The sequence below is a fragment of the Microcaecilia unicolor genome, chromosome 4 (genome assembly GCF_901765095.1).
Source record: "Microcaecilia unicolor chromosome 4, aMicUni1.1, whole genome shotgun sequence".
Classification (NCBI taxonomy): Eukaryota; Metazoa; Chordata; class Amphibia; order Gymnophiona; family Siphonopidae; genus Microcaecilia; species Microcaecilia unicolor.
In genome coordinates this window covers 319325411-319347603 of record NC_044034.1, presented here as the reverse complement: position 1 = coordinate 319347603, position 22193 = coordinate 319325411, and the positions used below count along the sequence as shown (strand labels likewise).

At 43.3% G+C, this 22193-nt stretch overlaps 1 protein-coding gene across 1 annotated transcript in view; it reads right to left on the bottom strand.

The window, feature by feature from the left end:
- LOC115469724 (disintegrin and metalloproteinase domain-containing protein 9-like) overlaps positions 1–22193 on the bottom strand; it is a 581856-nt gene that overhangs the window by 277323 nt on the left and 282340 nt on the right. The window contains 1 exon segment of the mRNA XM_030202512.1: positions 14498–14583. Coding sequence (XP_030058372.1) covers positions 14498–14583 — 86 coding nt within the window.

The following is a 22193-nucleotide window of genomic DNA, read 5'->3' as shown; positions in this document are numbered from 1 at the left end:
GGGCGTCACCCCAGAGAAGGCTGGGAGGATATGCAGATGGGCTGCAAGTCCTCCACAGCACCTGGAAGGCAGGATGGGAGTGTAGAATAGAAATATACTGAGCAAGATGATCGTTAGAAGATCTACAGTTAGTCAGGTATCAATTCCAGCAAATGTTGAGCATACTGACAGGAAAATAAGAAACAGAAAAGTTTACAGTAACAGTATATTAAGTTGGGTTACCAAGGAAAGATGTGTGGTGTATTAAATGAGGGACTGTTTCACTTAGTATAACTTGCAAAACAAAATTGGAATATCTATCTTTTCTTAGCAGCTCAAACATTGGACACATTATTGTGACTTTTAATCTATCCTACCAAGCTTATAAATACATATCAGAAGATGCAAACCACTCCATGTAATGTCACTAGGTGAAAATAAAATCAAGGATTATTACAGAGCCTTTTGTCTATGAAAATTTCACTTTGTCTAAACCTACAATGTAAAGGTATCATTGGAGTTTTTCACTACCTAGTGTCACTCTGCCTGACTATAGAGACTTTTCACCAGATTACATGTAATCCAGTCTATAACCAAACTTCTAAGAGGTCCACAAAGTCTTTTGATTTTCCTGTCTCACCCTGTCTGTAATCCACATGTACAAGGCTGCATAGGGATTCTCGATTGTATAATCTCACCCTGTCTTATGCAGCATACCTAGTGTACAAAACAACAACAAAAAAATTAAAGTGTACTTACTCGCTGGAGATCCCCTCAGAAGCTGAGACGAACCCCCAAATGTTAGTTATAGTCCCCAGAGGTCAGATGTCAGCTTTCACTTTCGTCTGGTTCTGGGATCCTTTCTTTGGTCCCGGGTCCACTTCTCAGTGGCAGTGGGTTTTGTAGCACAATACAACACACAAGTGTAGATTGGAAAAAGGTATTTTATATAGAAACTAGTAAAAAAGGCCCGTTTCTTAACGCAATGAAACGGGCACTAGCAATGTAATGAGTTCTGCCATTAATGTTTCCACGGTTGTATTCTGAATATAATTGTTGTTTACATGTGTAAGATTTCTTTATATACAATATTTTTTGTGTAAACTGTGTTACAATGTGGTAAAAGTTTTCCTTGTTCAGGCCCTTCAATCAGTTTAACAATCACATCAGAAGAGCTCCTTACTCGTGAGAATGCAACATACAGTTGCCCATGTGAGAGACTGAGAGTGACAGTATGTTTTACAGACAGTGTAAGCGAGAGATACACAGAGTGATTGTGTGTGTGTGATGTCTGTGTGTGTGTGTATGTGTTTGAGTGACAAAGTGATTAAATGTTTGTCTTCCCTTCCGTTCTGTGCACTTGCCTCCACTGATGTTCGTACTTCCCTGTATATGATTGTTTGTTAGAGATTCAATCCACTCCACTTCCCTCCTCCAAGTTCCGTTCTGTCTGTGGTTCTTCAGGGGACAGTGAGAGTCAATGAAACGCTGAACTACAGACTTACGAACCCTACACTGCCACAGTGCCACAGAGTCAGCTTCAGAATGTTGGAGGTGCTTTTTATTATTTAGGATAGGCGTACAGCACTTAGGACAGAAAAGTATTGCAGCTGTTTCTGTGTGTCTCAGGGTCTGTATCCCTCTGATTCTGTGTGTGCCTACCAGTGAATAGAGTCTGTCCTTCTGTTGAGGCTGAAGATGGGAGGAGATATGTGTGGAATGGCTCTCCGAAAAAGAAGGTCTGCAGATATGATGGGGTATGTGGATGTGTGTCTGAATGTATACCACTCTCTGGCACATTGTGGTCTGGTCCCAAATAGGATAGAACTTCTGGTGGGTGTTTGTAACAGACATTTTTCATCCATTGGAACACTTCCTAAAACTCCTAGGCATAGCAATCAACTGGTTTGTAAAGATGCACTCAAATTTAAAGAGAGAAACCCAAATATTTTTGAGTGTTGATGTTGTCCAAGGGGGAATAAAAAAAAGAACAAAAGAGAGCAAGGGAGAGAGAGAAAAAAAAGAATTTCTTAACTCAGTAGTAAAGGGAAAAAAATGAGAGCGCACACAACCCCTTCCAATTGAGAGGAATCATGAGGTAGCAACTGAGAGGCGCCCCGTATAAGAGGCTTGGGGAGGCTAAGCCTCCCCAGCCCAACTGTGACCTGCTTCTCCTGCCTTCTTCTCGAATTCAGCAAGGCAGGAACAACAAAATTGTACTTTCCTCTCCATGCTGGCGCCTGCCCCTCCCCCCCCATTTCTTTTCTTCCCAGCTGCAGCTGCCTGCCTGACTCAATATATTCCTAAGGCTCCTTCCCCAGCGGTTCCGGCTCTGCCGGAAGGTAACATCAGAGGCGGCCACAGCCAGTCTTGCGCAGCGCAGCAGAGCGAAGCGTTCTGGCCGGACCAGTGCAAACAGCGAAAATGAATCGCTGCAGGCAGCGCCTCTGACGTACATCGAGACAGGGGGCAGATACCAGGCCGCTGGCGGAGGAGAAGAAGAAGAAAGGGAACTTTGGTGCAGACCAATCCATCGGGAAGGGGGGTCAACTTCAGAGAGTGAGAGAGTTGCTGGGTGGGGGGGGGGGGTCAACTTCACAGAGAGTGAGAGTTGCTGGGCCAGGGGGGGAGGGTCAACTTCAGAGAGAGTGAGGGAGTTGCTGGGCCGGGGGGGGGGGGGGGGGGGGGGGGGGGGAGGGATATTGGGGAAGAAATGAGGATTGGGAGGGAAGGTATAAAATGTATTTTATATATCTACGGGCGGGGGATTGAGGAGAGAGGGCGAAATGTTAGTGGGGTGAGAGAAGCTGAGTGGAAGGTTAAAATCTACGTGAAAGAGATTCTCCCGGGAGGAAGTGACGTTACGCTAGCAAATGGAGCAGTGAATACGGAGCTCCCGTCCATCAGCTTTAAAATAGCGATTATTTAGCGCTCCTACCCCAAGGGGAACGGTGGAAGAAGCAGAATCCGGCAGGTGAAGCAAAGTGGAGTCGAGCGATGTCACAATCCAAGCTTAAAACGCCGGATTTAGCAGCTTTTTCATATCAGCAGAAAGAAAGAAACGGAGGGCAGGTGACGGAAGAAAATGGCGCCTGTGCCTCGAGAACAGAGCAGAAAGACCCAGAACAAGCACGAGGCGAATCGCCGATTGAAAGAACGGAGGTAGAGCCAGAGATATGGGCGAAATTATGCACATGGTTTCAAGAAATAAAAACGGAACTCAAGGAAGTGCGATGGGACTTTGCGCAGCTGAATTCTGAGCTAAGAGGAGAAATATCAGAGCTGGGCAATCGCATGATGGAGGTTGAAAATGGCCAGGAAGAACAAGCAGAAACAATCAAGGCAGTAGAGCAGCAAATCAATGAGAGAAAAATAGAAGCCTGGTACCTCATGGACAAAATCGAGGATCTGGAGAATAGGAGCAGGCGCTCCAATATTAGAATCCGTGGGGTGCCGGAATCTCCCGAATTTAACAACTGTAAAGAGGTGGTGCAGTCTATTGCAGCGCAGGTACTGTCCACAGAGGATAAGCTATATGATAAAGCCTCAGTTCAACTAGAGCGTGCACATCGCGCATTGGGCGTGCGAAAATCAAACCAGCCTAAAGACATAGTAGCATGTTTCACAGACTTCAAAGTTAAAGAAGCTGTGATGAAGAGGGCGAGAGTGGCGAGCCCCTTGACGTGGAAGAGCTATCCGATCGAGTTATATCAAGATATATCAGCAATTACTCTAAAGCGTCGGGGAGAATTGCGGCCATTAACAGCGCAGCTAAGGGAGGAAGGCGTACCATACAAATGGCAATATCCATTTGCTCTCACCTTCTTCCGAGAGGGAAAACAGAGGAGAGTGGCATCGCTGGAGGACGCGCAGGAATAGTTGAAGCAAATGGAGACAGCGGAAGACCCTCGCCATTACGAACAAGAAGGTGTAGTGCGATTCATCAAACCCAAATGGCAAAGAGTATCGCAGGGGCGTGGCCGCCTGAGGAGACAGATATCCAGGAAGCAATTGCACTCACAAGCAGGAAAGTGAAAGGAGCAACAGAGAGTCCTGGAAGAAAGAGTACAGCCGAACAGTGGAACAGATAAATGGTGAGAGAAACCATTTCTTGGGGGAGGACATACAGAATAAGCTGAGAGACGAAGGGAGACGTCACCCCTCTCAGCAATAGACATGACTCAAGAGGTTATTGGGACATGTCTTCATTGGAATTGGGTGGGAAGGGAAGGGGGGAAGGGATGGGGACAGTGTTTAAGTGTCTGGTGGTTGCTGAATAGGCAAACAAAATGGGGAAGAACATGCAAGGAATGTTTAATTGTGTAACTTGGAATGTTAAGGATCTCAATTCGCCAGTAAAGCGTAAGCGAATGTTCAAAGAGATGTTGCGATTAAAAAGTGATATAATTATGTTGCAAGAGACGCATTTAAAGAAATGTCATGAGAAATTGATAGCCCACAGGAGGTATCCTGTGGTAATTCATTCAACAAGCAGCCAAAATCATAAAAAGGAGGGAGTACTTACAGCCTTCTCGGATACACTGCCCTGGAAAATTATTAAAAGTGTATCTGATAAAGCGGGCAGGTTCTTACTGGTAGTAGCCTCACTATATAATATTCAGTATGCAATTGTCACACTATATGCCCCTAATGAAGGGCAGGGTGAGTTCCTGGAGGATACTGAGCAAACACTACAACAGAATGTTCAAGGGCAGCTATTAATGGGAGGAGATTTCAATTTGACAATAGACCCCCAGTTAGACAACTCAACGGGACAGGCGGGATATGCTAAGAAAGATAGAGAAATGTTGAAGAGATTTATAAGGGTGGGGCTTGATTGATTTATGGAGAGCAACACATGTACAGGACAAAAACTACACCTTCTACTCAGCCACACACAACTCTTATTCGAGAATAGATCTTTGGCTGGGGGATGGGGTAGTGGCTCAAGCCATGCAGAAGACACACATAGAAATACGTACGTGGTCAGACCATGCCCCGGTCCTTCTAAGGCTCAGGATTGGGAGAGAAGTGGGAGGGCAAAGATATTGGCGTTTAGATGAGGCAATCTTAAACGATCCGGAAAATGTGGGAAAGATTGAACATTATATAAATGAATACTTGGAGTTTAATGACGTGGGAGAAATCCACCCAGAGAGCTTATGGGAGGGTCTAAAGGTAGTACTGAGAGGGCAGCTTATCGCCCTCAAGGCCCATCTGAAAAAAACAAAAGAAGCTAAAGAACAGGAACTAAGGGAGAAGATAGAGCAGGCGGAGCGACAACATAAAGCGGATCCCAGGGATAAAAAAGCAATGACTGAGCTTCATAAAAATAGAATGCATCTTAATGAATTACAGATGGCAGAGGTGGCTAGTCAACTGCAGCAAGTGCAACAGGAATATTATGAGCTGGGGGATAAAGCGAGTAGACTATTAGCGAACAAATTGAAAAAACAGGCTTCTCGTAATCAGATACATAGTCTTATAACTCAACAAGGCCAGACTGTCACACTAACAGGTGACATTCAAGCCACTTTTCATGAATTTTACACCAACCTGTACAAATCTGAAGTGGAGGCAACCCCCAATAATATAGATGAATATTTGCAAGGGATAGAAATGCCCCGGCTGTCACAGGGGGAAAGAGAAAAACTCTCGATGCCCATAGAGCTGGAGGAGATCAAGGAAGCGATTAGAGCGCTCCCCCATGCTAAGACACCGGGGCCAGATGGCTTCCCAGCTAGAATATACAAACTGTCTGCAACCACTCTGGCACCGCTTTTATTACGGCTCTTCCGTGTTGGAATGTATTGTATTTTGCATGCATTGCCTGTCACCTATTATTTCTCTGTGATTACTCTGTGACCTCTGATGTGAATTACTTAGAGAGGTCACACAGCTATGCAACTTCCTGTGGGGGTTAGATGCAGCACATGGAGCACATGGAGCTCATGATCTCTCCTAACCTGAGAGGATCTATGGTGGTGTGAGCATCCATTACCATCTAAGCACATGGAAGGAGCTGATAATACAAATGTATAGTAATATGTATATATAAGCCTGTCTGATTATAATCTAACTGCAAACTGTGAGTAAACAGATGTTTTGTTACTTCAACTTTAAAGTGACTCAGCAGTGAATTATTCAGGGGTGAATGAGAGAGAGATGAAGAAAGAAATTAACATTTCTAAAGCTGAAGCTGTGTGTACTAAAAATCTGCTAATTATTTACTACAAATAATCCAACAAAAGGGTTATGGGCCCAGGGCCAGGAATTGAAAAAGAAGAGAAATATTACCAGGCAGAAAAAAAGGCCACATTTTTCTCTTAAGTTTTAAAGGAAAGATTCAGTCTGTCTCTCTCTCCCCCACACAGCAGACAGAAGGCTAAGAAAATGGCTGAGGGAAGAAATTCACCATTGTTCTATTCTCTCAAGGTGCCTAGATTAACTGAGTTTAATTATCAGCAGTGGGAACTAAGATTCATATGTCTCCTTCGAGCAAAAGGATTAAATATATGCTTAGACCAAGACAGAACAGATGAAAATATGGCTGAATGGGACAATGCAAACTATTATGTGAAGTGCATGCTTTTGGAAGCTCTCTCAGAGAAACAAGCCATATTAGTGGAGGGAAAAGATACACCAAAGGACATTTTATATAAACTGAGAACTATGTATGCAACTACATATGCAAGCAGCAACCAATTTGGTTGGCAGAGTTGAATGAAACCAAATTAAGGGATAAAAGTAAATGTAATGATCACATTATGCATCTTATGTCTTCATTTCAAAAGTTAGAACTTTCTGGAATTCCCATGTGTGATGCATTGAAAAGAGCATTTCTTTTTACCTCACTATCAAAGAAGTTGATGTTTTTAGGTCTGTAAATGAGGCCATTGAAGGGCAATCTTTTGAACAGACAACATCAAAACTAAGGCAGGAATGCATAATAAATGATTCTGAGGAGATGTGTTCTCAAAGCAAGTCAGAGAGAAATGAAACAAATTTCTTGGCAAAGAACAGAGGAAGGCGGAGCTATGGGAAACTCCACCCAAGGGCAAGCTGATTTGCTACTCATGTGGAAAGGAGGGACATGTATCTAAATGGTGTAAGGAAACACAAAACACTCCTCTAGCTCACCTAAGCCAATGGAACTAAAGAATTTTCAAACCAGGAAATGTATGAAGGACAAAGATAAACACAAGGGCTTTCTAATGGCAGAAAAATCTTTGACTATGGTAAATAATAATTCAAATGAAAGTACTTGGATTTTGGATTCGGGGAGCACATGCCATTTAACCAATTGTAAGAATTTCTTTCAGGAAATGTGTCCAGAAGAAGGTATTCTTAAAACTGCAAACGCAGGGACTGCTAAGATCCAAGCAAAAGGTATTGGATTCTTAAAATGCAAAGTGTCTAATGAAGTTAAAGAAATTCCTGTAAGTGATGTCTTGTATATTCCCCAAGCAGTTTGCAATATGCTTAGTGTATCTACATTAGATAAGAAGGGATTTGCGATTCATTTTGAAAACAGTAAGTGCACAATCTCTAAAAATGATGAAGTGTATGCTGAAGCTTTTATGCATAATGATGTTTATAAGCTGAACATTTCAGGTGAAGCCTCACATATGGCGCAAGTAAGGAAGAATGATGGTAAATGTAGTCTGGAAATCTGGCACCGCCGCCTGGGACATCGTGATTCTAAGGTGATCCAGGATCTTTACAGTAAGCAACTAGCCACTGGCATTCAGATAAGTGCAGATGCTGGTAAAATGGAGAAATGCATAGACTGTGTTACTCAAAAAGGTGTGAGACCCTCATTTCCTGCATACACAGGAAATAGGAGTAATAAAGTGCTGGACTTAATACACAGTGACTTATGTGGACCGTTTAATATCCCATCATTGGGAAATAACAGATTTGTGCTAATATTCTTGGATGATTTCTCTAGATATTGTGTGGCCTATTTGCTGAAAGAGAAAAGTCAAGTCACAGACATGCTGAAGAAATACGTAGCCATGGTGAGCAATAAATTTGAAAGAAAACCAAAGGTTCTTCAGACCGACAACGGTGGTGAGTTCACTTCACAAAGCATGCGCACATTTCTAGAACAAGAAGGCATTCAACATATCACAACAGTAGCTTATACACCAGAGCAAAATTCTGTTGCAGAGAGAAAATTTAGGTCAATTGTGAAATGACCAATATGTATGCTGTCAGATAGCAATCTCCCTAAAAGACTATGGGGGGAAGCCATTCTCACAGCAGTGTACCTACAAAACAGAATGCCAACTAAAGGCGCTGAGCGCACACCACATGAGACATGGCATGGTAGAAGCCAAACCTGTCACACATAAGAACATTTGGAAGTACAGCATATGCTCATGTACCAAGCAAAGAAGGCATAAGCTGGATTCCACAACAGAAAGGGGCATTTAGTTGGCTATACTCCAGGACACAAAGGATAGAATTTGAATCTGAAAACTGGCATTGTTGGCATAAGACATGTTACATATTTTGATGAAACAAAAGGGTTGATAAAGGCTGGATTATCCCAGATGAGCCTTATCATCCAGAATATGAAACTAGAACCATAATAGACATGCCAGTGTATATAAATGCCATACCAAGGCAGATGTCTGAAAGCAACTCATCTGTATCTAACGAGGAACAGGCAGAGGAAGCAGACACAGAAAGGATCATTGAAGAAGACAGTACAGTTGGAGAAGGGAATCAATTGGAGAAGAACTCTCAGATTTAGAGGATGCGGAAAGGTCAGACCAACCTGTTGTCAGACGCTCATCCAGGGAAACAAAGGTGTTCCACCCCCAAGACTGTCTTACCTAACAAAGTCAGCAGAAGCTCAAGAGCCCTTAACATGGGATGAGATTGAGAAAATGCCAGCAGAAGAAGCTGCTGAATGGCATAAGCTGCACAAGAAGAAATTGATGCATTGGATAAAAATAATACTTGGATTCTTACAAAATTACCTCCTGGCAAGAAAGCTATAGGATGCAAATGGGTATTCAAGTTAAAAAGGAATGCACAAGGAAAAGTGGAAAGGTATAAAGCCAGATTAGTCGCAAAGGGATATCTTCAAAATATGGAGAAGATTTTGATGAAGTGTTTGCACCTGTAGTGAAACACACGACAATCAGAACACTTCTGAGCATTGCAGTCTCAAAAGGCATGCAAGTCAAACACATTGATGTGAAAACAGCGTTTCTTCATGGAGAAATAACTGAAGATTTGTACATGGAACAACCAACAGGTTTCATAAATACAAAACAAAGACAGCTAGTGTGTAAATTAAACAAAGGTCTTTATGGATTAAAGCAAAGTGCAAAATGTTGGAATGACAAATTGCATGAAATATTGACAAATTTAGGATTTAAGCAAGGTGAAGCAGATAAATGTTTGTACACTAGGTGCACAAATGGACAATATGCATACATTTTAGCTTTTGTTGATGATCTGCTCATTGCAAGCAAAAGTGAGCAAGAGTACAAGGACATTGTAAAGTGTTTTAAACCTCAATGTTGAGATAAAAGAACTTGGTAATGTGTCATACTATCTTGGTATAGAAATTGAGAAACAAAATGATGGTTCTTATCTTCTAAGCCAGAAGCAGAAAATAAATGAGCTTATTGAAAGTTTAGGTATGCAAGATGCCAAGTTGTAAGCACTCCCATGATCACTGATTTTCTGAGGATGAAACAGTAAGAGAACCTTACCAGATAACATCCAATATAGATCAGCCATAGGTAAGCTTTTATATCTAGCTACCACATACAGGGCTGATATAGCAAATGCAGTAGGAATTTTGAGCAGAAGGGTCAGCTCACCTACCAAATCAGATTGGACTGCAGTTAAAAGGATGGTAAGGTATTTAAAGGGTACCATTGATTGTAAATTAAAGATTTCAGCCAATAGTAATCCAAAACTAATATGTACTGTGATTCAGATTGGGCAGGGGATCATTCTAATTATAAATCCACAAGTGGATATGTGTTTATGTATGGAAATGTACAAATTTCATGGGCCAGTCATAAACAAAGTATTGTGAGTCTGTCTTCTACAGAAGCTGAATATGTGGCCGTATCGGAAGCGTGCAGAGAACTGATGTGGATTGAAAAACTTTTGCTGGATTTTGGAATAGCTGAACAGAGACCAATCCAGATAATGGAAGATAATCAGAGCTGCATCCGACTGTCACAGAATGACAAGGTTCAGTCACGCACCAAGCACATCGCAACGAAATACCACAACGTGCGAGAGTTGGCAAAAGAAGGGGTCATCAGTCTACACTATTGTCACACCAGTGAGATGACAGCTGACATCATGACCAAACCGTTACCCAGAGAACATTTTGTGAATCTGCGTATAAAGCTTGGACTTTGTATGAATAAATAATTGCATGACAGTTATGCATGAGAAGGGGTTTGTTGGAATGTATTGTATTTTGCATGCATTGCCTGTCACCTATTATTTCTCTGTGATTACTCTGTGACCTCTGATGTGAATTACTTAGAGAGGTCACACAGCTATGCAACTTCCTGTGGGGGTTAGATGCAGCACATGGAGCACATGGAGCTCATGATCTCTCCTAACCTGAGAGGATCTATGGTGGTGTGAGCATCCATTACCATCTAAGCACATGGAAGGAGCTGATAATACAAATGTATAGTAATATGTATATATAAGCCTGTCTGATTATAATCTAACTGCAAACTGTGAGTAAACAGATGTTTTGTTACTTCAACTTTAAAGTGACTCAGCAGTGAATTATTCAGGGGTGAATGAGAGAGAGATGAAGAAAGAAATTAACATTTCTAAAGCTGAAGCTGTGTGTACTAAAATCTGCTAATTATTTACTACAAATAATCCAACATTCCGATCCTTTGACCAGGCGCAGGAGCTGCATTATTCCTGGCGACTGGCAGCGGTGACCTTATTGCTCAAGCCAGGCAAGGACCCACAGCAATACGGGTCCTATAGACCAATATCCCTCCTAAATATAGATTATACAATATTCACAAAAATATTGGCAAATAGGCTGCAAATGGTATTGCCCAAGCTAATCCACGAAGATCAGCTGGGGTTTATATCAGGGCGTCAGGCTTTTGACAACACCAGATGCTTGTTACATGTGCTACAGCAAATGAGAGACGAACAGGAGCCAGCCATAGAACTCTTGATCGATGTGGAAAAAGCATTTGATTGGGTGGAATGGCCTTTCATGTTTGCACTGGTACAGAGGGTTGGAATAGAGGGAGGCTATTTGAAGTGGCTGCAATTATTATACCAGGCCCCATTTGCGGTACTAAAAATTAATGGCTCATATTCAGAGCCTATAAAACTCCAAAGAGGTACCAGGCAGGGGTGTGCAGTTTCCCCATTATTGTTTGCCCTAACAATTGAACCACTGGCCTGTAACATTAGAGCGGATACAGGAGTCAAGGGAATAGTAAGAGGGAAGAGGGAGCATAAGCTGATGCTATTTGCAGACGATATTCTGATGACATTGACAAGCCCTGAGCCATTGGTGCGGCGGGCAGTAGAGATAATGAAGCAATATGGAGAACGATCAGGATTCAAGGTAAACATAAGCAAGACTGAACTCCTTAACATCACAATGCCTGGGCAGGAGGATGCGCAGATGAAAGCTGCATTCCCGTTTGTATGGGCCACGAAATCTATCAAATATCTGGGGATACAGATTACACCCAAAATGGAAGATCTATATGAGGCAAATTTTCCAATGAAAATAACAGAATTATTAGCAGAGCTTGACAGATGGGAGGGTTTAAGCATCTCATGGATGGGGCGTATAAATGCCATTAAAATGATGATGCTGCCAAAATTGTTATATCTTTTTATGGCACTCCCTATCCCAATCCCTCAGAGTTTCTTTACCCACCTCAATAGAAAGATGTTTGCTTTTATCTGGAGGAAAAGGCCACCACGGGTGAGGCGTGCCATAATGTTTCAACCGCAAGAGGGGGGGGGGGGGGGGGGGGGATGGGAGTCCCAAACTTTTTCTTGTACTACCAAGCAGCCCAACTGAGAATCTTAGCAGATTGGCATCCGGCAAGCAACAAAAAATGGTTACATTGGGAAAGGGCCTGGCTGGGGATGAGAGAAGTGGGGGATATCTTGTGGTTACCAAATAAGGAACTGAGGAGTATAGGGCGAAGGACACCCATAGGGGTAGGGCATATTCTGTCCACCTGGTACCAAATCAGGAAACATTGGTTCCCAGAACGAACATATTTTCATCAGACAGGGATACGAAGGGCCCCTGGGTTCCCACTAGGAGCTACTGAGATAGCCTACAGGCACTGGACACGAGCAGGGCTGCACACACTGGGCCTATTATGGGATAATGAAGTCTCTTAAAGCTTTGCTGAACAAGAGACTGGTGAGGGGACGGGGTGATGATGCTGGATGTTGAAGGGAGGAGAGAGAGATGGGGAGGCATTGGGGCAATGGTGGATAGTGGTGAGGGACAAGACAGTGGGGCAATACTGGATTGGGGCATAGAGAGAGGTTTTATAAGTTAAAATAAAAATAAATATTTTGTTTCATGCAGATCTCTTTTGTTTAAACATAACTAAACGGGCTATAAGCCCCTAATGCAGTCCATTGGGTTTCTTATATTTTGTTCTTGTGATGACTTATACTGTACCAAAGTTGAAAACTCTTCTCTATCTAGTCGTTAGGAGAAGTTCATTGTGAACACTATCCACCCTAACAGGTTGTTTTGTGGCTGTACATGAGGAATTGTGATATTATGATCCCTTGTTTCATATTGTAAGCCACATTGAGCCTACTGCTATGCGGGAAAATGTGGGATACAAATGTAATAAAATAAATAAATAAAAAATATTGTTGATGGTCTGTGAACAGAGTGGACACCCGGGAGGGAGTGGAAAGCATGAAAAAGGATCTGAGGAAGCTGGAAGAATGGTCTAAGGTTTGGCAATTAAAATTCAATGCGAAGAAATGCAAAGTGATGCACTTTGGGAATAGAAACCCACGAGAGACTTATGTGTTAGGCGGTGAGAGTCTGATAGGTACTGAGGGGGAGAGGGATCTTGGGGTGATAGTATCCGAGGATCTGAAGGTGACGAAACAGTGTGACAAGGCGGTGGCCTTAGCGAGAAGGTTGCTAGGCTGTATAGAGAGCGGTGTGATCAGCAGAAGAAAGGAAGTGTTGATGCCCCTGTACAAGTCGTTGGTGAGGCCCCACCTGGAGTACTGTGTTCAGTTTTGGAGGCCGTACCTTGCGAAGGATGTTAAAAAAATGGAAGCAGTGCAAAGAAAAGCTACGAGAATGGTATGGGAATTGCATTCCAAGACGTATGAAGAGAGACTTGCTGACCTGAACATGTATACCCTGGAGGAAAGGAGGAACAGGGGTGATATGATACAGACGTTCAAATATTTGAAAGGTATTAATCCGCAAACAAATCTTTTCCGGAGATGGGAAGGCGGTTGAACGAGAGGACATGAAATGAGATTGAAGGGGGGCAGACTCAGGAAAGATGTCAGGAAGTATTTTTTCACAGAGAGGGTGGTGGATGCTTGGAATGCCCTCCTGTGGGAGGTGGTGGAGATGAAAATGGTAACGGAATTCAAACAGGCGTGGGATATACATAAAGGAATCCTGTGCAGAAGGAATGGATCCTCAGAAGCTTAGCCGAAATTGGGTGGCGGAGCAGGTGGGGGGAAGAGGGTTGGTGGTTGGGAGGCAAGGATAGTGGAGGGCAAGCTTATACGGTCTGTGCCAGAGCCGGTGATGGGAGGCAGGACTGGTGGTTGGGAGGCGGGGAATCCTGCTGGGCAGACTTATACGGTCTGTGCCCTGAAAAGACAGGTACAAATCAAGGTAAGGTATACACATATGAATTTATCTTGTTGGGCAGACTGGATGGACCATGCAGGTCTTTTTCTGCCGTCATCTACTATGTTACTATGTTTACCGTATGGGTGGTATATTGGTGTATTAGGGTCTGCCCAGTGTAATATTTACAGTGCTGCCTTTTCATGCATAATGTTACTTCACTAAAATGACCATTTCATTTTGGGATTTTCAATGGATGGAAATAGCAGTGTTTAATAATTGATAACATTTTCAACTTAGTATATATTGGTTAATATGTGGTTTGAACAACCACTTTATTCTTTCACATAAGATACATATCTAATATCTAAATTTAATAAAAGGTATTAATTGTGACTATTTTACTTTTACTTATTTTTTTTCTTTGTGTTGTCAGACAATTATGGATATAAGCCCACCCCTGGCACCACCCCCTTTAGCCTCCCCAAACAGTTGGGCCACCGACAACCTATGCAATTGTATCTTCTAAGTTTTTCAGAATTCTGAGAGAACTATTCATATAAGCATCATATGATGATAATACCAAGTGTGTTTGGTTGATTCTGCTTGCCAAAAGAGAAGAGTTGTAACACTGAAAGAGAAACGAAAAGATTATTTTTCTTGAGACAATACATACCACTGCATAGAAAGCTGATTTTTCAGGCTGGCAGATTTTTGATTCAAATGCTAGTCCAACTGTTGGCAGAACTGTTTCTCTCCTTGTGCAGAAGGATCAAATTTAGGGGAAAAAAAACCCAAAACATTAAAACATACAATCCACTTACAATTTCTCTTACTCGTTGGTGGTGGTTTGTGTTACTAAAGATAAAATGGCATGGTAACCATGTTAGCCCACTTTTAAGATAATAAATAGAAATAAAACAAAAGAAAAAAAGAAAATAAGATGGCCTATCAATTTCTCCGTTTCCTACCCCAACCTCCACCTTTCCTTGTGAGATTGTCATTGGAATGCTTTTATGTTTCACTTATTTATTCTGATATTTGTCATTGTTTACTCATTTCTGACCCAAAGAAGGTGATGTTACTTTTGTAAGCTACTCAAAAAATGTATTGTTAGTCCAATAAAAATGGTATTTGATTTGATTTATTCACTTGATATACTGTTTAATACAAGGTAGAGTTAAAGCGGTTTACAATAAATGTTAAAAAAAGAGCAAAAAAACTATTGTAATCATAACAATATGTGTAAACAATATATATTATAATCTTAATAAAACCCAGTAACAATTCTTAATAACTTAAATCAATCAAATTAAAAAATTACAAGGAATACACTCAATCCATACCATCCTATTTTCTTTTTTTTATGTTGTTTTATTTCTATTTGTTATTAAATAGAAAGCACAACAAATTAATGGCAGATTCATCAAGTTATTATCTAATAGTAATGGCATATTGTGGGTCTCCAGAACTCAGGCCCAGATGCTCAAAACTCCGGTGCTGTTCTGAATTGCACCATAAAAATACCGCTGTAACAGCACAGAAGAATAATGCCCTAATGTTCAATAGTAATGAGATATAAATATAGGCATGCTCATAGTGTTGAGCATTGAAGAGTTCACCAGGAGGATTGTGCTTTGGTGCAGGAGGATTGTGTTTGGTGCATGCGCAGAAGAGTTCCATGATAAGCTTGGCACCTCTGCGCATGCGACTGGTAAAATCCAAATGTGAAGCACATATTGAGGCATATTTTCAAAGCACTTAGCCTCCCAAAGTTCCATAGAAACCTATGGAACTTAGCCTCCCAAAGTGCTTTGAAAATATGCCTCATTGGCATCTAAATATAAACATTTTAATTTGTTTTTAGCTTGGATGCTTATATTTAGATGCAGGAAACAGACGCCAATGTGTTTTCACTTTGGGCATTTAAAAATTTTTTTTTAACATGGACACTTTAAATTTAGACACAGGAAATAGACACCAATGTATGCTTTCACTTGGGTCTGCTGTTTCTCACAATCAGCTTTTAAGGGCCTGTACGGACTTCCTTCTGCTGCCAAAACTGTCAGATTTTGCAGCATGATTCATGAGAGAAGCATGAGAATCATGAGGAATCCTCTCTTCCAAAAGCCTAATGCCTGCTCCGCCCTGGCATTATTATTTACAGCGGTAAGGGAGTTTTGTTTTATTTATTTATTTGGATTTATTTACCACCTTTTTGAAGGAATTCACTCAAGGCGGTGTACATTAAGAATAGATCAAACATGAGCAATAGGCAATTACAGCAGTAAAAATATTCAAAAACAATACAAAGTATAGCATAGAGGGGCATAATCGAACGTCGCTGGCAATCTATTTTTGGCGGCGGCGCTACAGCTGGCCGGAACCGTATTATTGAAAAAGATGGCCGGCCATCTTTTTTTTTGATAATACGGTTTAGCCTGGCCAAATGCCAGAGTTCGCCGGGTTCGAGATGGCCGGTTTTGTTTTTCAGTGATAATGGAAAAAAATGCCGGCCATCTCCAACCCAGCGACATCCAAGGCATTTGGTCATGGGAGGAGCCAGCATTTGCAGTGCACTGGTCCCCCTCACATGCCAGGACACCAACTGGGCACCCTAGGAGGCACTGCAGTAGACTTCAAAAATAGCTCCCACATGCATAGCTCCCTTACTTTGGGTGCTGAGCCCCCCAACCCCCCCCCAAAACCCACAAATGTACAACACTACCGTAGCTATTAGGGGTGAAGGGGGCACCTACATGTGGGTACAGTGGGTTTTGGAGGGCTCCCATTTACCAGCACAAGTGTTACTGGTAGGGGGGGATGGGCCTGGGTCCGCCTGCCTTAAGTGCACTGCGGTAACCACTAAAAGTGCTCCAGGGACCTGCATACACGCAGGCCTCTAGGACTTGTTGCTGCTGTATAACCTTGGCACACCAGTTGACACCTGAAGACTAATCTCTTTGAAAAAGTCCTTTATTTGAATAAGCAGGTTTACTCACAGTTAGCTGCAGATCAGAGTTGTGCCCCACTGGCAAAGGAGTCTCCCTGGTACTGAGATGAGCAGTAGGTCAGAGCTAGCAGAATGGTGTACAATGCCCTCTTTCAGCCACATTCAAGGTATTAACTAAGTTCTCTAACGTGGGTAACACATGAAAGGGATCTAAAACTGGCTTACAAAATTGGCCACTACCTCATGGACTACCGGAAACAAAACAGGGCACACTCTGACCCAGTTAGCTGGGGGAAAAGCACCATGGGAGTAGAGCCCACTACCCTACACCCACCACAATGCATTGCTGATGTGACTCTGCAGTGCACCTAACAGAAAAGGTGTCACTCTCACCCGAGAGCTACACCACAACCAGGGAAAGGCTGTCAGAAGACAGAACACATTCTGCTGTCATGGAGGTGGGTAAGGCATTTGAGGCTGGCAAAATATGTTTATAATTGTGTTTTTTAGTGTGGGAGGGGGTTGGTGACCACTGGGGGAGTACGGGGAGGTCATCCCAGATTCCTTCCGGTGGTCAGTTGGGGCACATTTTTGAGGCTTGGTCGTGAAAATAAAAGGACCAAGTAAAGCCGGCGAAATACTGCTTAACGCCGCTTTTTTTCCCATTATCCGCAAAAGCTGGCCATCTGGTAACCACGCCCATGCCCTGCCTTGGCTACGCCGCCGACACGCCCCCTTGAACTTTCGCCGGCGAGGCGACGGGAAAGCAGCGATGCTGTCAAAAAAAAGCCGCTTTCCATTATACCAATTTGGCCGCTATTGAGACATCGCCGGCCATCTCCCGATTTATGTTGGGAAATGGCCGGTGATCACTTTCGAAAATGAGCTGGCTAGTATACTACTTACAATGTCAACACAATACGTAATAGAGCATTATAACTGATAGTGAAGGGTAAAGCAAAGATGTAACATATAGATAGGTAAGAAAGTAGAAAGAGTTAGAAAGTAAGGTGATTGATTTAATGAAAATTGCACATGAGGTCAGAAAGATGGCTTGGACGCTCTTTTCTGAACATTGGGGAGGAATACAAAATGACCTCATTAACATGTTGAAGGTCACTGAACTGTCTGAAATTGCAAACCACTCCTCGTCACTCAACATGGGTAAAGGCTGATCAATGTTGATCATATTGCCAGCATTTTCATGTGCATGTGTTGAATCAAACCGTGCTTTGCAAAAACAGTTGATGATCATCACCTGGCTAACTGAATTCCATGCAGTGTGCATGAAGTCAATGGCAATTTTGACATCAATGTCAGCTGATCAATCTATTCCATTGCATGCACAATGTACTACAGAATTCACTGTCTGTATTGTTGCTTGAAGGCAAAGATGATACCCTGATAACAAGGTTGAATCACACTGGTTGTGTTTGGTGGAGCACATGATCTGGTGCGGGAGGTAATGGTGCTGGGGCCACTTGATAAGAGTACATAAGTACATAAGTAATGCCCACTGGGAAAAGACCAAAGGTCCATCGAGCCCAGCATCCTGTCCACGACAGCGGCCAATCCAGGCCAAGGGCACCTGGCAAGCTTCCCAAACATACAAACATTCTATACATGTTATTCCTGGAATTGTGGATTTTCCCAAGTCCATTTAGTAGTGGTTTATGGACTTGTCCTTTAGGAAAAGGTCTAACCCCTTTTTAAACTCTGCCAAGCTAACCGCCTTCACCACGTTCTCCGGCAACAAATTCCAGAGTTTAATAATGCATTGGAAGAAAAATTTTCTCTGATTTGTTTTAAATTTACTACACTGTAGTTTCATCGCATGCCCCCTAGTCCTAGTATTTTTGGAAAGCGTGAACAGATGCTTCATATCCACCTGTTCCACTCCACTCAATATTTTATATACTATCATGTCTCCCCTCAGCCGTCTCATCTCCAAGCTGAAAAGCCCTAGCCTCCTTAGTCTTTCTTCATAGGGAAGTTGTCCCATCCCCGCTATCATTTTAGTCGCCCTTCGCTGCACCTTTTCCAATTTTACTATATCTTTCTTGAGATGCGGCGACCAAAATTGAACACAGTACTCAAGGTGCAGTCGCACCATGGAGCGATACAATGGCATTATAACGTCCTCACACCTGTTTTCCATACCTTTCCTAATAATACCCAACCATTCTATTCGCTTTCCTAGCCGCAGCAGGACACTGAGCAGAAGGTTTCAGTGTATTATCGACGACGACGACACCCAGATCCCTTTCTTGATATTAGCTTTGAAGTAAGTAGACATAGGAAATCAAATACGTTAGTGTTTAACATTAAAAAAGGAGACTATGATAAAATAAGAAGGTGAAAAAAAACTTAAGAGGAGAATCTGCGAGGGTCAAAAATTTACATCAGGCATGGATGCTGTTCAAAAACACCGTCTTAGAAACCCAGGCCAAATATATTCCGCATATTAAAAAAGGAGGACAGAAGACCAAACGACAGCCGATGTGGTTAAAAAGTGAGGTGAAGGAAGCTATTAGAGCTAAAAGAAAATCCTTCAGAAAATGGAAGAGCACTGACAGAACTGAAAAATGAACTGGTGGAGTGGAGGAGTGGCCTAGTGGTTAGAGCACCAGTCTTGCAATCCAGAGGTGGCCAGTTCAAATCCCACTGCTGCTCCTTGTGATTTTGGGCAAGTCACTTAACCCTCTATTGCCTCAGGTACAAACTTAGATTGTGAGCCCTCCTGGGAAATATCCAGTGTACCTGAATGTAACTCACCTTGAGCTACTACTGAAAAAGGTGTGAGCAAAATCTAAATAAATAAATAAAATATTGTTAGTAAAATGAAGATACTTACCTGTAGCAGGTATTCTCTGAGGACAGCAGGCTGGACATCATTATGCATGGGTGGTCATCTGCGACGGCCCAGGAGCTCCAGATTTAAAAGAAAAGCTTCTGGAAACAACGAGACAGGCGCAGAGACAACGCACCGCGCATGCGCGAGTGACTTCCCGTCTGCGACACCCGCGCGCTTCCCTCAGTTACATAACAAGCAAACAAGAAAAAGAACAACTCCAAAGGGGAGGGAGGGAGGGTTGTGATGATGTCCAGCCTGCTGTCCTCGGAGAATACCTGCTACAGGTACGTATCTTCATTTTCTCCGAGGACAAGCAGGCTGGACATCATCACACATTGGGTATCTCTAGCACCCAGGCTCACTCAAAACAATGAACAGTGGTCAATTGGGCCTCGCAACAGCAAGGACATAACTGAGATTGACCTGAAAACAAACACAACTAAGTGAAAGTGCAGCCTGGAACAGAACAAAAATAGGCCTAGGAGAGTGAAGTTGGATTCTAAACCCCAAACAGATTCTGTAACACTGACTGCCCAAACTGACTGTCGCGTCGGTATCCTGCTGAAGGCAGTAGTGAGATGTGAATGTGTGGACTGATGATCACGTTGCAGCCTTGCAAATCCCTTCAATGGAAGCTGACTTTAACTGAGCCACTGACGCAGCTATGGCTCTAACATTATGAGCAGTGACATGGCCCTCCAGAGTCAGCCCAGCTTGGGCTTAAGTGAAGGAAATACAATCTGCTAGCCAATTGGAGATAGTGCGTTTTCGGATGGCAACCCCAATCCCGTTGGGATCAAAAGAAACAATCAACTGGGCTGACTATCTATAGGGCTTTGTCCGCTCCACGTAGAAGGTCAATGCTCTCTTACAGTCCAAGGTATGCAACTTGTCCTCACCAGGGCGGGTATGCGGATGGGGAAAAATGTTGGCAAGACAATTGACTGGCTCAGATGGAACTCCAACACCACCTTCGGCAAGAACTTAGGATGAGTGCGGAGGACTACCCTGTTATGATGAAACTTAATATAAGGAGCATGAACCACCAGGGCTTGGAGCTCACTGACTCTACGAGCTGAAGTAACAGCCACCAAGAAAATGACCTTCCAGGTCAAGTACTTCAGATGGCAGGAATTCAGTGGCTCAAAAGGAGGTTTCATTAGCTGGGTGAGAACGACATTGAGATCCCATGACACTGGTGGAGGTTTGACAGGGGGCTTTGACAAAAGCAAACCTCTCATGAAACGAACAACTCAAGGCTGTCCAGAGATAGGCTGACCCTCTACACGCTGATGTTAGTCTTGACCAGACTCTGATAAGTGTAGAAGGTATTCAAGCAGGGTCCGTGTAGGACAAGAGAAAGGATCTAGGGCTTTGCTGTCACACCAGATGGCAAACCTCCTACATTTGAAAGCATAACTCCTTTTCGTGGAATCTTTCCTGGAAGCAAGCAAGACTCGGGAGACACCCTCTGAGAGGCCTAAAGAGGCCATTTCTAAGCTCTCAACATCCAGGCCGTGAGAGCCAGAGACTGGAGGTTGGGATGTAGAAGCGACCCCTCGTTCTGAGTGTCGGAAAACAGTCCAATCTCCACGGTTCTTCGCAGGACAAATCCAGAAGAAGAGGGAACCAAATCTGACGAGGCCAAAAAGGTGTTATCGAATCATGGTTCCGTAGTCTTCCCTGAGTTTCAGCAGAGTTTTCCCTACTAAAGGAATGGGAGGATACGCATACAGGAGACCCGTCCCCCAATGAAGGAGAAAGGCATCTCATGCTAGTCTGTCGTGGGCCTGAAGCCTGAAACAGAATTGAGGAACTTTGTGATTGTACTGAGTGGCAAAAAGATCCACTGAGGGGGTGCCCCACGCTCGAAAGATCTTGCGAACAACGTCCATGTTCAGAGACCACTTGTGAGGTTGCATGATCCTGCTCAACCTGTCGGCCAGGCTGATGTTTACGCCTGCCAGATATGTGGCCTGGAGAAGCATGCTGTGCTGACGCACCCAAAGCCACATTCTGACGGCTTCCTGACATAGAGGGCGAGATCCAGTGCCCCCCTGCTTGTTTGTGTAATACATCGCAACCTGATTGTCTGTCTGAATTAGGATAATTTGGTTGGACAGCCGATCTCTGAAAGTCTTTAGTGCATTCCAGATCGCTCACAATTCCAAGAGGATGATCTGAAGATGCGTTTCCTGGAAGGACCAAACTAATTGAATGTGGAGCCCATCCACATGAGCGCCCCACCCCAGAAGGGATGCAACCATCGTCAGCACTTTTTGCAGATGAGGAATTTGGAATAGGCGTCCCAAGGTCAGATTGGAGCGAATGGTCCACCAGTGAAGGGAACTGCAAAATTCGGTGGAAAGATGGATGACATCCTCTAGATCCCCCGTAGCCTGACAACACTGGGAAGCTAGGGTCCACTGAGCTGATCCCATGTGCAGACATGCCATGGGAGTCACATGAACTGTGGAGACCATGTGGCCCAGAAGTCTCAACATCTGTCGAGCTGTGATCTGTTGGGATGCTCGAGCTGAGGACACGAGGGCCAGAAGGTT